Raw genomic sequence first — 17,236 nt, forward strand, 5'->3', positions numbered from 1 at the left:
TGAGAAACTTCATTTGTGATTATGAGTCTTGTTGCCTGAATTCACACTGAATTTCCATTAATCTTTAAACTCAATAGTTGCACAGTATTCTATAAGTGAATTGGTGCATGTCTGCATCTCTTTAAATAAAGTTTACCTAGAGATGCTAAGTCTGTTTTTTGCTGCTGTAGCAGAATACCACAGAATGGGTAATTTATAAAGAAAGGAAATACATTTCTCACAGTTCTGGAGTCTGGGAAGTCCAAGGATGTGATGCCAGTATTGACTCTGCTATCTGATGAAGACCATCCCATGGCAGATGGGTGGAAAGTAGAAGCAAGTTAACATGACACAGAGGAAATTGGGTTGAACTTATCTTTTTTATCAGAAGCCCACTCCCATGATAATGACATTAATCCATCCATGAGTGTGAAACCCATATGACCTAATCATCTCTTAAAGATCCTGCCTCTCAACACTGTTGCAATGGTAATTAAATTTCAAGATGAGTTTTGGCAGGGATGTTCAAATCATAGAAACTCATGTCCTTCTCACAATTCAAAATACATTTATTCCATCCCAACCGCCCCAGAAGTCTTAACTTATTCCAACATCAATTCAAAAGTTCAAAGTCCAGAGTCCTGTATAAATCATATGTGGATGAGACTGAATGCATGATTCATCCTGAGGCAAATTCCTTTCAGCTGTGAGCCTGTGAAATCAAAACAAGTTATCTACTTACAAAATACAATGGTGGAACAGGCATAGGACAGACATTCCTATTCTAAAGGGGATAAATAGATAAGAAGAAAGAGATAACTGTTCCCAAGTAAGTCCAAAACCCAACAGAGAAATCATTAAACATTAAAGCTGGTGAATAATCACCCGTGACTCTATATCCCACTTACTGGATACACTGGGGCTGGGGTTGGGCCCCCATGGCCTCAGACAGCCCTGCCCCCATGACTTTGCTAGGCTCAGTTCACCCAGCTTTAATGGGTTAGAGTTCCATGCTGGTGGCCCTACAAGTTCTATGTTTTCTGTGGCAGCCCTGCCCCAAGGGCTCCACTATACATTGCCCTAGTAGAGATTCTGTGACACCTCTGCTTTTGTGGCAAGTTTCTGCCTGAGTTCTAAGCTTTTTATGAAATCCTTTGAAATCTCATGGGAGGAAGAAGCCATTTCCTCAAAGTTCTTCCATTCTGTGCACCTGCGGAATTATCACCATGTGGACACTACCAAGGCTTACCACTTGTACCATGTGGATCAGTGGGTTGAGCTGCTCTTGGGACCACTTGAGCCACAGCTGGGCTGGCCCAAGAGTGCTGCACTGAGATGTAAGAAGCAGAGTCCCTTGGTTGTCCTGGGCAGTGAGCCTGTGGAGGGTGCCCCAGGTCCATCTCCCAAAACCATTCTGCCCTTCTAGAGCTCTGAGACTGTGATGGGATGGGCAGCCTAGAATATTTTCAAAGTGATTGTGGGGTCTTTCATTGTCTTGATGAATACCACTTGGCTTCTTTTTGTTCATATTAATCTCTTTAACAAATAATACTTGGCCATACCCTTAGCATTGTCTCTCTGATGTGCTTTTTATTCTTTACATAGTCAGGCTGTGAATTTTCAAATCTTTTTGTTCTGCTTTCCTTTGAATTATAAATTGCATATTTAAGTCATTTCTTTTCTCTGGCATCTCACTATATGTAGCTGAAAGTAACAACACAGCAACCTGAATGCTTTGCTGCTTAGATATTTTTTCCATCAGATATCCTAGTGCATCACTGTATTAGTCTCTCACGCTGCTATAAAGACCTGCCTAAGACTGGGTAATCTATAAAGAAATGAGGTTTGATTGGCTCATGGTTCCTCAGGCTGAATAGCAAGCATAGATGGAGGGGAGAGGCTCAGGAAACTTAAAATTATGGCAGCAGGTGAAGAGGAAGGAGGTAGATCTTATATGGCTGGAGCAGGAAGAAGAGAGTGAAGGGAGAAGTGTTTTATACTTTTAAACAGCCAGATCTCATAAGAATTCACTCACTATTATGAGAATTGCAAGAATGGCAAGGGGGAAGTCCACCCCCATGAACCAATCATCTCCTACCAGGTTCCTCCTCCAACACTTGGGATTACAATTTGACATGAGATTTGAGTGGGGACACAAATCCAAACCATATCATTCCTCCTCTGGCCCCTCCCAAATATCATGTCCTTCTCACATTTTAAAATACAATAATTCCTTCTCAACAGTCCTCCAAGTCTTAACTCATTTCCGCATTAACTGAAAAGTCCACAGTTCAAAGTCTCATCTGAGACAAAGCAAGACCCTTCCACCTATGAGCCTGTAAAAATGGAAAACAAGTTAATTACTTCCAAGGTACAATAGAGATACAGGCATTGGGTAAATACATCCATTCCAAAAGGGATAAATTGACCAAAAAAGGGGGCTACAGGCCCCATGCAAGTCTGAAACCTAGAAAGGCAGTCATTAAATCAGAAAGGTCCAAAATAATCTCCCTGACCCCATGCCTCATATTCAGGTGACACTGACACAAGGGGTGGGCTCCCAAGGCCTTGGGCAGCTCTGCCTCTGTGGCTCTGCAGGGCACAGCCCCTGAGACTGCTTTCACCAGCTGGTGTTAAGTGCCTGCAGCTTTTGCAGGTGCAGGATACAAGCTGTCAGTGGATCTACCATTCTGGGGTCTGCAGGACAGTGGCCCTCTTCTCACAGCTCCACTAGGCAGTGCCTCGGTAGGGCATCTGTATAAGGGGTCGAATCCCATATTTCTTCTTGGCACTGCCCTAGTAGAGGTTCTCCATGAGGGCTTTGCTCCTATAGCAAAATTCTGCCTGGACCAGGTGTTTCCATACATCCTCTGAAATCTAGGCAGAGGCTCCCATGCCTCAACTCTTGCCCTCTGCATGCCTACAGGCGTAACACTGTGTGGAAGTCATCAAGTCTTACAGCTTACATCCTCTGGAGCAGTGACCTGAGACTTATCTGGGTCCCTTTTAACCATGACTGGAGCTGGAGTGGTTGGGATGCAGGGAGCAGTGTCCCGAGGCTGCTCAGGGCAGTAGGGCCCTGGGCCAGCCCACGAAACCATTCTTTCCTTCTAGGCCTCAGGGCCTGTGATGGAAGGGGCTGTCAAGAAGGTCTCTGAAAAAAATGCCTTCAAGGCATTTTCTCCATTGTCTTGGTTCCTTTTGACTTATGCAAATTTCTGCAGCTAACTTGAATTCCTCTCCAGAAAATGAGTTTTTCTTTTCTACCATATGGCCAGGCTGCAAATTTTCCAAACTTTTATGCTCTACTTCCCTTTTAAACATAAGTTCTAGCTTCAGGTCATTTCTTTGCTAATGAATATAAGCATAGGTTGCTAGAAGTAGCCAGGTCAAATCTTGAACATTTTGCTGCTTAGAAATTTCTTCCACCATCTCTGTAGGGCAGAGGCACAATGCCTCCCATCTCTTTGCTAACAAATTACACAAATGACCTTTGCTCCCATTCCTAATAAGTTCCTCATCTCTATCTGAGACCTCCTTAGCCTGGACTTCATTGACTATATCACTATCAGAATTTTGGTTGTGACAATTTAATGAGTCTCTAGGAAGTTCCAAACTTTGCCTCATCTTTCTGTCTTTTTCTGAGTCCTCCACATTCTTCCAACTTCTACCCATTACCCAGTTCCAAAGTTACTTCCATATTTGCAGGTATCTTTATAGCAATGCCCCACTGCTTGGTGCCAATTTTTCATATTATTTCATTCTCTCACTGCTATGAAGAACTACCTGAGACTGGGTAATTTATAAAGAAAAGAGGTTAAGTTGGTTCACAGTTCCACAGTCTTTACAGGAAGCATGGATGGGGAGGCCTCTGGAAACTTACAATCATGGTGGAGGGTGAAAAGGAAGGACACATATCTTACTTGTCGAGCAGGAGGAAGAGAGTGAAGGAGGAAGTGCTACACACTTTTAAACAGTCAGATTTCACGAGAAGTCGCTATTATCATGAGAATAGCAAAGGGGAAGTCCACCCCCATGATCCAGTCCAGTCACCTCCCAACAGGTCCCTCCTCCAACATTGGGGATTATTGTTCAACATGAGATTTGGATGTGGACAGAAATCCAAACCATATCAATCACCCTAAATTTCTACATTCCATAAAGACCACAGGGCATGGACACAATTCAGCTAAGGTCTTTGTTACTGTATAACAAGGATTCCCTTTTCTTCAGGTTCCAATTCCTTGTTCCTCTTTTTTTGTCTGAGACATCACCAGAATGGCCTTTACTGTCCATATTTTTACCATAATTCTGGTCACAACCACATAAGTAATCTCTAAGGAGATTCAGGTTTTTCCTGCAGCTCTCCTCTTCTGAGCCCTCACGAGAATCACCTTTAATGCTCTGTTCACAGCCATAAACACTCTTTTTAGCCTGCTCCAAACTCTTCCAGCCTCTATCCATTACCCAATTCGAAAGCTTCTTCTGGATTTTCAGGTATTTTTTATAGCAACAGTCCCACTTCCTGGTATAAATTTTCTGTCTTAGTCTGCTGCTACAATAGAATACCACTGATGGGGTAATTTGTAAAGAAAAATTTATTTCTCACAGTCTGGAGGCTAAGAAGACCAAGGGCATGGCATCAGCATCTGCTCAGACATTGGTGGAAGGACAGAAGGTGAAAGCAAGTGCACAAAACAGAGAAGAAATCAGGCCAAACTCATCTTTCATACCAGGAGCCCACTCACATGATAATGGCATTAATCCATTCATGAAAGTGAAGCCACCATGGCCTAATCACCTCATAAAAATCCTACCTCTCAACACTGTTAACAACAGCAATTAAACTTCAATGTGAGTTTTGGCAAGGTTGTTGAAACCATAGCATTATACTCTTAGTTGTAGCTATAATTTTCTGCAGGGGTTCTTTAATATTGAAAACCATCTTATTGTGTAAATATTTTCCAAATTTTAAAGTGTTTCATCTTAGTATTAACTGTTAAGGAAGTTTTTAGGTTATTTGATAGATGATATCATGTGGAGGCCCATTTAAAACAATAGCAGGTAACTACTGAGGCATGCATTTGCTATGGATTTACTGAGTGTGCTCTGCATACCAGGAATTGATCTAGGTATTCCAGAAACTTTGGTGAACAAGACAGACAAAGGTCATTACCATTGTGGATCTTACTTCCAAAACAGGGAAGCAGACAATAAATAGAACACAATTAATAAGTAGATTATACTGTCTACTAGAAAATGATGAGAGCTGTAGAAGGAAAACCAAGTAAGGCAAGAATAAGCAAAGCAAAGGGAATGGTTTTTAGAGGCCTGGAGGCAGCAATTTTCAAGTTTTGCCTTTTGAAGCAAAGTGCAGTCAAAGACCAAGACTATAGCTGGGAGAAGGAGTGAGGGTCAAAAGAACATTTTCTTAAGAAGGCAGAAATATCTGTGTACTAAAGGGACTCATTTAGTCCAGAATTAAAATGTGGTGATTCATCAGACAAAGGGGAGAACAGCTGATCTGTGTCCTCGAGTAGGCAGGAGGAGATGGTATCTAAAACACAGCTGAGGAATTGACTTGAGATAGGAGCAGGACACTTTATTTAAGGTAAGAGAGAATAAATTCCCTATAGAATTTATTCTTTACCAAAAGGATTCTTCACTGACTCAAGGCATTGTACAAGGCACTGAAAGAAATGAACAATTTAGAGAAAAATTTCTGTTTTGGTCAAGCTTGTGGTCTAGTGCACAGAAGTCTTCTTTCTTTTGAAGCAATTAAAGTAGTAGGAAAAAGATACAGAATCTCTTGATGATGTCACTATACTTCTATAATTATCGTATATTTTGATATCCTAGTTTCATCACTTATCATTAGTGCATGAGTATTCTCTCACCGCAATTGGTATTCTTAGAAGAAATGATTTCTATATCTTTCCACAATCCCATTTTCAGCTAGACTTCCCAGGTTCAATGGGTATCTCCTGTTCATTTCTGCAAAAATCATCACCCTGTAAAGCTGCTCACATAGCATGCTAAGTAGTCATGAAATTGTTAGGTGATTGGCTATGAGATTCTTAGTTTAATTTAGATATAGTTGTATTCATTATATGACAAAAAACAAGGGAATGTGGCCACTGAGCTCTTAGTTAAGATTTCCACTCTCCTTGGTAATATTATTCTTATAGGAAATATGTGTTTTGATTATACAATCTTGATTTAAAGTTTTTAAAATATAAGTATAAACCACTATGATTGCCAATAAAATTGATTTCTGTGGGAGGGAGCAGATAGTGGAAACCTGTAGGTGTCAAAAGAATGTAACGGCCCTTGCTTTTCAAACTGTTCTGCATTTATCTATAGTCTTTCTATTTATTTCATTTCCAACACATCCAATAAATCTCCTCTTTGCTCACTGGCAAATAATCTGCCTACTTCGTGGGAATGCTAGGGTGTTGCTGTCCATGGTGCCAGACGTGAGGAAGAAAACTAAAACTTGTTACATTTGTTGAACTTGTTTATCTGTTAACCTCTTTATTCTTATTTATTTTATTTCATCAGTAAGAATATCTCTTCAGTTCTAGCCTATCTAAATGAAAAGCCTTAGTTTAAACGGAGCTAAAGATTGACCCAGTCAAATTGCAGATGTCACAGGCATTACTGTGCCATTTCCTATGAAGCTTGTCCCCATTTTAAGAAATCACTCCTAGAGGAAGCTCTTCATGTTATTTCTCTGATGGTTTCCTTTTATCTGTTCTATTCTGTTACCCACTTTAATTGCATTTTACTCTACAATATTAATTAACCATGCCAACTAGGGAGGGTTTAGAGTCCCATTCCTCAGCATTTATTTAGAGACTAATTCTATATATTTTCCACTTCCCTTGTGAATTAAGCTCATTATTTAGTTGGATGTATCTGTCTAAATGATTCCCAGGTTAACTGTACCGTTCTGGTAATGGGATGCAGAGAATGAGGCATGTCTGTCATCCAAGCCCAGGGAGACTATCGGAAATGGTTTTGAAATCTGCAGAAATGAGCTACAGTTGGTTTTTAGATTTGCATGAGTTTTATTGGTTCCCATTGATGGTGATTCTCTCTTATAAGTCACCTTGTAAGCCCCACCATGGATTTTTCCATTAGCATAGCAATCTGAAGGAAGGACATACATTAGAAGGAATGTCTTATGGTGACTGACTGAAACATGGAACCAGGCATATTTTTAAGTGTCTTTTTAGCAATCTCATACTAGAGCTATATACACACTTAAGTGTCCATTAAGTGACAGACACAGTGAAAAATTAAAGTTTCCCAATAACCATCACCTGGAGGCTTTTTAAAAATACAGATTCCTGGGTCCTATTTCAGACTTATGAGTCAGGTCACACATTTGACTTGTGTCTCTAAAGAGTCATTCTATGATGTTAACCACTCAGTTATAAGCCTGAGATTGCACACATATAATAAAGATAATGCCTTCTTTGATTGCATATCTGCTCGAATATGTTCCCAAACCTGATTAGTTATAAGAATCTTCCAAGGAGCTTTAACAATTTCCAAATTTCCACGCCTTATTTGACTGACTTAGGCAAAAGCAGTGACAAAGAGATTTTATACTGAAGATTTTCTACAAGTAGGGCTTTGACATTTAGAAAGCGTTTTGTATATTAGCTACTTGATTCTCATGGCAATCCATAATTATAATTGTTTTTTTTTGTTTTTGTTTTTGTTTTTTTTGAGACGGAGTCTCACTCTGTCACCCAGGCTGGAGTACAGTGGCCGGATCTCAGCTCACTGCAAGCTCCGCCTCCCGGGTTCACGCCATTCTCCTGCCTCAGCCTCCCAAGTAGCTGGGACTACAGGCACTGCCACCTCGCCCGGCTAGTTTTTTGTATGTTTTTAGTAGAGACGGGGTTTCACCATGCTAGCCAGGGTGGTCTCGATCTCTTGACCTCGTGATCCGCCCGCCTCGGCCTCCCAAAGTGCTGGGATTACAAGCTTGAGCCACCGCGCCCGGCCAATTATAATTGTTTTACATGAGAAAACTGAGTATATGTCATAAAAGTTTTCATTTTGGAAATGAACTTAGTTATTCTTTTTTCCTTTAGTATTCATGCTTTCTTGTTTCCTCAGGCAGTAGTCTATCATATTGGGTTGATTTTTCTCATATCCATTGTTAGTTGGTTCTTTTATATCTGCATAAATTATTCTTGTATACTCTAGGAGCCTCTATTACTGCAATATTCAAAGCTATAAAATAACTTTCTGAAAAACGTAACTGTGTCTTTGATACTTAAAACTACAAATGAAAAAACAAGGAAGTATTATAAATTCCCAAGTAGCTTGTTTTGGGAAGGTTTTTCATCATGCATCTTCCTCACGAAGATATTCATTTGCAATATGACATGTAGCAGAACTTAGGTCAATCAAGCATTTGTGAAACACCTACCCTTTGCATAATTTGTCATTTACAAAGTGTTAGTGGAATGATAATATGTTATCCAGCATTTCCGGAGTGCATGATATGTGCCAGGCACTCAGCAGATACTTTATATAACTTGACTCCCTCAACCTTCATGATAGCTCTAGGTGGCGGGTATTGTTATCATCTTCGTTTAATAGATGAGGAAATCGGAGACCTAGAGAGATTAAGTAACTTGCCCCAAGTTGTATGGTTAGAAGTGGCAGAGCTTAGATTTTAAGGCCAGGAAGTGTGATCTCAGAGCCCGTAGACTTAACCACTATGTGATATGAATCACATCTAATAAACTCCGTGGAATTGTGGGCCTTTGAGAAAAACTAGTGAACAATTGATATCTTTATTTACAGATGAGTACTATATCCTGAGAGCATGGAGAATGGTGCATTTAGTTACCTTATCCTCATTTATCAACAGTTGCTTCTTGTTGGGTAGCTTTATCCTTCATCATCCTTTATACCCTGGGGCAGAGAGGTGGGAGAGCAGGGATCAAGCTGGTGGGCTCTTGAGGTGGATCATAGGGCTAAAATAACTCAGCCTACCTGGATTCCAATTCTGGCTTGCCACCTATTAGATGTGTGACTTTGGGCAAGTTCTCAGCCTCTGTGCCTCCATTTTCTCATAACAATGTGCCAACCATATGCAATTATTGTGAGGAGTATGAGCTAACAGAGTTGTGAAACTTAGAACAATGCCTGGATCAAAGTGGCCACTCAGTAGGTGTTAGACTTTGTGATTGTTTTGCCAGATCAGAAACTTTCATTGTTGCATCATGGACTGATTTGTGTTCTCCTGAGAGTCATTAGCTGAATTCCTAATCCCCACTACCTCAGAATGTGACTGTTTTGTCATTAAGGAGGTGATTAAGGTTGAATGAGGTCATATACCTGAGCCCTAATCCAGCAGGACTGGTGTCCTCATAAGAAGAGGGAGAGGCAACAGGGACACATGCACACAGACAAAAAGTCACATGAGGACACAGCAAGAAGGTGGTCATCTGCGAGCCAAGGAGAGAGGCCACGGGGGGAAATTGCACCTGCCAACACCTTGATCTTAGACTTTCAGCCTCCAGAACTGTGAGAAAGCCACCTGGTCTGTGGTTTTGTGTTGTGGCAGCCCAAGCAAACTAACACAGACATCATAAATGGCAGTTTCAGAAATGTTCTGGCTGTTGATTAGGCCTGGAATAATGATAGCCAAGGCCCTTCCTTCTCTACCATCAGTGCATCTCTGTGCCTTGACACAGCAGTTGTTTTTCTAGTCCTTGTACTTGCTGTCTGATTTGGTCATGACAGAATGTTATAGATAGAGCTAGCATCTATACCCACAGCAGGGGACACTGAACAGCAAGTCACAGGAGGACTTGCTGCTGGAAGTGGAGCTCCTTTAAAGTCTCCTTGATTTTTGGGTCAGCTCTCCATGCCCCTCCCCTACCAATATATTCAATACTGTGCTCTAGCTATTAAGGTGAAGGCTGAAAAGATTTTAAATCATGCCCGTGATGCACCTTGTAAGTCAAGTCTCCTCACACACACACACAGAGAAAAACAACTGAGTGGTTTTTCAAGGGTCACAAATTCAAGGCAATAAAGCAGATCTTCCAGCTATATCCCGTCTGCATGCTGTGATGATTTAATGGCTGTTTAACACAATATGGGTTAGCTTTTCTGGAAGATCTGAATGGAGATCTGTATAAATTCAAAAAAGTTGACTGGCTTAAGGGAAATAAATGGAGAGATTGTACATGTGATTATGATGATGTCACTATACTTCCATAATTATATTTTGATATATCATAATTTGATATTGTTTTGTTGAAGCATCGTAGATATTCTTGGAATTGGTGACAGGGATAGTTGGAAATTGGGCCACGAATCTTGGATAAAATTGTAGAAACCGAGATGTTCTCTTTGACATTTCTCTTCCTTCCATGCACTTCCTGCCTCATCGTCCCAGGAATATGACTGCAAATATCCAGTCTTATTTCATCTCTATCTTGTAGCTTCTGCATTAATATCTGTGAAAAAAAGAAATAAAAAAAGAGAAACTGTTTCATGAAGTCAATGCTGGCTTCTTAATGACAGATAGCTCCAATAGTGCAAAGAGCTCAAAGCAGGGAAACAGAAATGTAAATTTCAGAGACCCCGGTGCTTTTACTTATGAAAAACTCTCATCTTCCCATTTAACAGCACCTGAACTTTTCATAGGGCGCACTCTATTTCTTAACAAACCAGGAGTGCCTGTAGTGCTCAGTGGCCTAATGTCTTTGATCGTAAGTGGATTCAGATATTATGTTATTAGTCATCTGTTAATCAAGGTGCTGATTATGGGCTCGTTAAATCTCATCTCCTTGATAATCTAATTTTCCTCTAAGCTTCAAAAATGATCAGCAAATTTATTATCATTGTTTTCAAGATTGAGTTAACCTGTCTGAACTCTGAGAAACTGAGCCAGTTTTAATTTTGATATGTTACTTCAGCCATTTTCAAGAGAAAAATGTCATCAAAGGCCAAAAATGATAATGTAACTCTGGGAATGTCTATAGGCTTATGATCACAGATGAGATGACAGGACTCACCTTTGTAAAATTACAACTTTATGAAGTTATGTCTCCTAAGATCCACCTTTCATGCAGATGTTAGTACTGCTGGCTTTCCACCTGAGCCCTTTTTAAAATGTCAGCTCACAGTTTCTGAGTTGGAGAGGCAACTTAATGAAACATTTTTGCATACTGTGTGTGATATTTTCTTCCTCTTGTCTTTCTTTTTCTTTTTATAACAAAAATTACTGATAAAGATAAGTCAGTGCTACACTGACCATACATTAACAAGCCAATTCAATGGACTATTGCCTGTTTAACAGGTATTAAACGCCTATCGTTTGAGGTATTTTCCAGACCTGCTTAACCTTACTAATAAAATCCACAGGGTTTGGTTTTTCTTGTGCAGTTGGGGCTATAGTGATGCACATCCCCACCCCGGGATGTCATGCACATGGTAGTATGTAGGAATGGTGCCCCTAAATTGTGCAGTGGTTGCTGCTGCTCTAAGTTTAGTTCCTTAGGAATCACTAATTCGTTCTATGAATTTTGTCCGCAACTGAATTAAATTAATGTCTCAAGTATGGTTTCTTTCTTCTGGGCAGAAATAACTAGGTTAAAGGTAAACTAACAAAATTATACCTTTTTCAAGACTCTTGAAGTCTTGGCATATGTATTTACTAATATTAGTATATTGCAGGGCTTCAAAATTTAGTGTATGTAAACAAACAAACAAAAAAAAGCTTGACTCAGTAATTTCCCATACTCACTGCATCTTTATGCAGTTGGATCTTCTCCAAAGAGGAGTATTACTAGGCAATTCAGACAACTTAATTATAATAGACACCCCTGCCCTCCTGTTGCCATGATCCCTGTGACCAGGACATAGAACAATAATTTCCTGATATCTTATAGAAAACAATATAAAGAAACAAGAAGGGAAAATACAGGCATATAATCTCAAGGGTGTAGAAAACTTTTTTTTCTGCACACACATGTGCAACACATAATTCACAGCTGAATTACTAAAATGATACTTTACAAAGGAATTTGGAATGAACTTCAAATTCAGTGAAATCTGAGCAATGTTATAAGAATTTGTTTACTTTCAAAAATCTGCTATTCCTGCAGAATAATGATCTTAAGGAAATTTTGTTATGCAATAAGTTTTGTATAGAAGAAACTACTTTATGGCATATTATAGGTGGAGGATTTTTCTCCAGAGCTTTTTACCTGTTTGATTAAGGTAGAAATTTACATGAAATTAAGTGTGGCTATTACTGTGGTTCTTGAAACCCAAATACTTGTGGGGAAAATTAAGAATTTTAATAATTGGAAAAGAAGAAAGTCGTTTAAATCAGCCTTTAGTTTATCTGCTTAAATTGAACTCATTTATTAAGCAATTATTGCACAATTTTGAACTTTGTTCCACTCTTTTATAAAAAATCTCTTCTGGATTTCTTATTTCATTAAAAAAAAGTCTGCAGTGCTTCCCTTTGACAAGATGAATCCAGTATATGGATTGGAGGCTGAATTATTTCACTTTATTTCTACTGAAGGAAAAGGCAATTAGTTAATTGTGGGGTTAATTTGACATAACTTTATTCCTTCAACATTTGAGAAAAGAATGCCTTTCACTGCTACTTTTTTGCTATTTCTGGATATTCTGAGCAATCCTGGTGACTCATAACCATCCCTTTTCATGGCTGGCTCTGTGTAACTGAGGGAACACATCTTTCTGGGTGAGAAGTGAGCCTTGCTTAACTCAGTGTCCCTCACACATTTCCACGGAAGGACCATGACTGGTACAGCAGAATCCTAAAGCAGACAGCTGAAAGCAGCAGAAATCTGTGAAGTTCTGTGTTTCATTCCCATGCTGTTTTTTTATTCGACTTCATAAGAGGTGGCTTAGTGGTTGTAAAATAATGGTTTCTCTTCCATTTCTTTCCCTTCACCTCAAGAAACTGATGTTCCAGAGAGATCTTTTAGCTTTGTTTTGTGGATGTATGTGCCCTAGACAAACCACTAAATGCCCCAGATTCTACAATTATATAATTTGAGAAATGTGGTCTTAATGGATTCAAGCCCTCCTAATTGTACCTTTTAGGGTTTTTAGGCTTTAGATTGGTTTGGGTCTATATTTGTGTAGGTAAATTTCAGATATTATTCTCTCTTAAATTGTCTGAAATATGATGGGACAAATGATTCTGGAGCTTGCTTCTCTCTCAGTTCCATTCTGTCTCTTTCCATTGCTTGACCACCACTTGGGCTTCCATTTGTGAACCATTCAGTTTGTCCTTGATCTTTCCAACTTGGTTTTTCTGAAATGTTTCTGTAAATGCCATTAGTCCTTTTCTGTTCACTAACTCAACTGGGCTTTTTATTGGTTAGATTTCAGCTTCTCTCCACATTTTGGCATTTCCTCTGTTGATGGTGGATCATTTTATCAGAAGTTTGGGCTAGGTTTATGTCGTGGTAGCAATATCTCGGTGGCTTTCAACAACGGAGGTAGGTTTCTCACTCATGAAAATGCAGGTGGTGGCTGTGCTCTGTGGTCCCTTCACTCTGGGATCCAGATTGAAGAAACAAATTCTGTATGGGGAGAGGAAAGAAATGGCAGGAGCATGTGATGACTCTTATAGCTTCAGCTTGAAAGTTGGACATGTAACTTCCACTCATGTTTCATTGGCTAAGTCAAATCCTATAGCCAAGCCTGATGTTGCTGAGGCAGGAAGTATGATCTTTCTCCAATGACAGATCTGGTAGGGAGGTGCAGCATAGATTGACAATAATAAAATCTACCAAAATTATTATATGACATTATATCAAAGCCATATTTTTTCCACTTTTTATATACTCAGAATGTGACACAATGCCCTCACATAATGGATATTTAGAAGGGGAAAGAGCCACTTCTTTTGTTCCAATATACTTTTCTTGGTGGTTTTGAGGACTTCATCCTGACTTCTCTGGGTCCTCTTCATTGTCTGCTTTTACTCAAGTGTTTATCATGAGCATTTTCTCTTTATTCTCCTCTTCCTCACTCTGGAAATAGTTTTCTACTACACTTTGCTGTTTGGAACCCCACCATGATTTGCTTTATTTTCTCTAGCTGATGGAATTTGCCATCACACAAACTTCTGAGTGTTTCAACAAGAGAATAGAAAGCTTGAGTTTTGATTTAAAACCATGTTGAGACACTAGAAAGGGAGTCAATTGTTTAGTACTTTGATTTCTGCTTTGCCATTCTGAATAGAACCATTGTGTTTGAAGTTCATACGTGCCAGCAAATGGACTCATCCTAAGCTTTTGTCTGGTAGTAACTGGGTTTATAGAGCTACAAAAATAACCTGAGCTTTACTCAAATACAGAATACCTCACCTCAGTGTTGCATAGATTTCAAAGAAATAATGTCACTATACCTGCACAATGCAAGTGTTATATGGAAAATATCCTAATTCAGAATCCCTTTTGCCGTCAAGCATAGTCTTATTTCTTTTCAGTTTCTTTGTATTAATCATTATCTTTAAATGTGATGGGCATTTGTTTTTGTACTCCAACACTTTGAATGGCGGTTGCAATGCTAAATGTAATCTGCCTTGCAGTGCATTTTTTTCTTTTTCTTTTTTTTTGCTTACATATTTTAGCTCCCCCACTAGATTATAATGAGGAAAGAGGGTCCCCCCACCACCACTCTTTTGGGCAAATACTAACAGTGTTTGTTAAATTGAACATGACTATTGAGATTATTGAGCTCAAGGTGGAGTCCTGTATGCTAGCTCTCTGCAATTTTGTTAAATGACTATGCAATTAAAATGCATGCATGTTTTAAATAGATTTTCAGTTGTAAAATCATAGAAGCTACTGTTGGTGCTCAGACGTATGCCCCTAGTACCTACTTTTTCTGAGCCCACCAGACTGACTTGCCAGCATTGGTAACTCTTTGCCTGAGGGCTTCTCTGGTTTCTGGAGCCCTCTCTGCCCGTATGTAGATATATTGGGGAATTAGTGTCCCCTAGGAGCAGCTCTAGAAACATAGCTGACAGGAGATATTGGATAAACGCCTCAGCTTCCTTGCCTTTCAGTTAGGGTATCTATAGGGTGTTTCATTGACACTGTCTTCCAGAGTTCCCCAGGGGAACTGAGGTCCAGTTGCCCACCATGGTAACTTGCTTGATAATGCTTCCTGTATCCGCTGTCTTCCCTTCTTTTCCTCGCTTCTCTACTCTCCTATTGGCATTTCTTTGATTAACTCCAAAGTAAACTATTTGCAGTCTCATCCTAGTTTCAGAGAGTCTCGGAGTTTCTAAAACGGTATCCAAACCAAAACAGGCATTCATGTGTCAACATTTACAATTTAACAGTTTCTCTATTTCAGTGCAGTCCAATAAAAATATAATGCAAACTACATAGTTTAGAATTTTCTAGTGGCTACATCCTTAAAGTGAAAAGAAAGAGGTGAAATTTTAATAATGTAGTTTAACTCAATAGACCCAAAATATTATTGTTTTAACATGTAATCTGTATAAAATTAATGAGGTTTTTTTTTTTTTGGTACTCAGTCTCTAAAATCTGTTGTATAAAATATATTTACACTGTAAATGGGAAATACCATTACAGTACGTCTCAATTGCAAGTACTCACAGCCATATGCGGCTTGTGGCTACCATATTAGATAATGGTGATCACTTCCCTACTATTATAGCCCATGTGTCAGAATCTAGAAATTTGATAGCTCTTGAATTAGAGGCTGTGTAATGAATTGTATTGTCTATTAGCAAAATCTTGCCTTCTCCTTTTGCTCTTTGAAGTGGAATGAAATTTCTATAAATATCTAGACTGATGGACATTATTGCCTTGTTTAGTCTGTGTCCACATATTTATGTTTTTTTCGAGAATGAGATTCTGGCAATAGTAACTTTGAGACTTAACACTTCTTAGATGTTTTCATGCAAAATATAGACTAGATGTTTAGCATCTGTGCTTGTGTTTTTTAGGCAGAGGGTACCAGACTTCAGCGAGAACTCCGAGGATATTTAGCAGCAATCAAAGGTAATGTGTATGAGTTGTTTACTGCATGTTACTAAGCACAGGTTGTTCTTGGAATTCATGAGTGACAGGATTGAGTGTTAATTACAAAGCCATTTGGCTTTCTGGCAAGATGGGTGCTTGAACACAGGTTTTCCATTCCACCCACCCCCAAATTCCCATTGAAATGATAATCAGAATATATAAGGAAAAAATATGTGTGCCCTTATGCTGGAAACTAGAAATAAATGCCACCTACATGCCAGAGATTTCCAGGAAAATTTCTTAGAGTGAGCTTGAGACCTTGTTTAAGAAAAGCTGCAGCTGGCTTACCTCCTGAGGGAGACCACATCCCAAGAGTGGAGCACTCACAGACTCTCACCTAAGCTCTCTCACTGGAAGGGGCAAGACATGGTGGCAGAGGCAGGTGGAAGATGATCAGCAAACATGGCCCTGGACTGGCTGTGACTTGTGTGGACTAGCAGCACTTGCAGCCCTACCGACATGCCATGCACAGGCATAGAGAGGTCCCGGCATGAGTTTCTGGGACTCAGCCATGTAAGGCAAGGAAATGAGGCCACTGGAGGAGGGGGAAGAGAGCAATAGGGAGGTGGGCTCAGCCTGTGCCTGCTACCCATCATCACGCTGCCTGCCCTGAGTCACAGCCAAGTGTGCCCATGGATATGATGTATCATAAGGCAGATTTTGTGGGGAAAGAATGGATCATCTGACAAGGGGTATTGGAAAACTGGCCAAACACTTAGAAAACAGTGAAATTCTCAACCTCACACTTTACTCCCTCCTTCCTAATTCCAGATATAGTAAAGATGTAAATATGTTATACTGGACTCTATTAACTTCAGTAGGGATGGCACCAGGTTCAAAAGGCCAAAAAAGGGAACCAGAGTCAGCAAACAAGACACAGGATTTTATTAGTGGGAAACTTACATACAGAGTGGGCCCAGTCATGGCAGGGCTGGGCAGGAGTATCGCACCGCCAAGTGGTGGCAGGCTGGGCAGGAGAACTGTATCCATTTGCAAAAAGCAATGCAGTTTCTGTAACATTTTCACTTAGCACCCTCTACCTAACAACCTCCACCTGGCAACCTTCGTTTAACCCAAAACACATGGCCTCAATCCTCTGTATGGCTCACCTTCCACGGGACAGGCTCAGGGCTCAAATATTCCTTGTAGACAAGGAATGAATCTCT

General features: G+C 39.8%; 1 protein-coding gene across 3 annotated transcripts in view; it reads left to right on the forward strand.

Annotated features, from left to right (window-relative positions):
- Positions 1-17,236, forward strand: part of AMPH (amphiphysin) — a 248,808-nt gene that overhangs the window by 109,459 nt on the left and 122,113 nt on the right. For all 3 annotated transcript variants that reach the window (XM_011944511.1, XM_011944512.1, XM_011944514.1), the window contains exon 3: positions 15,995-16,049. In XM_011944511.1, the coding sequence (XP_011799901.1) occupies positions 15,995-16,049 (55 nt within the window). The remainder of the gene's footprint in view (positions 1-15,994; positions 16,050-17,236) is intronic.

This window comes from Colobus angolensis, unplaced genomic scaffold, assembly GCF_000951035.1.
Source record: "Colobus angolensis palliatus isolate OR3802 unplaced genomic scaffold, Cang.pa_1.0 Scaffold232, whole genome shotgun sequence".
Classification (NCBI taxonomy): domain Eukaryota; kingdom Metazoa; phylum Chordata; class Mammalia; order Primates; family Cercopithecidae; genus Colobus; species Colobus angolensis.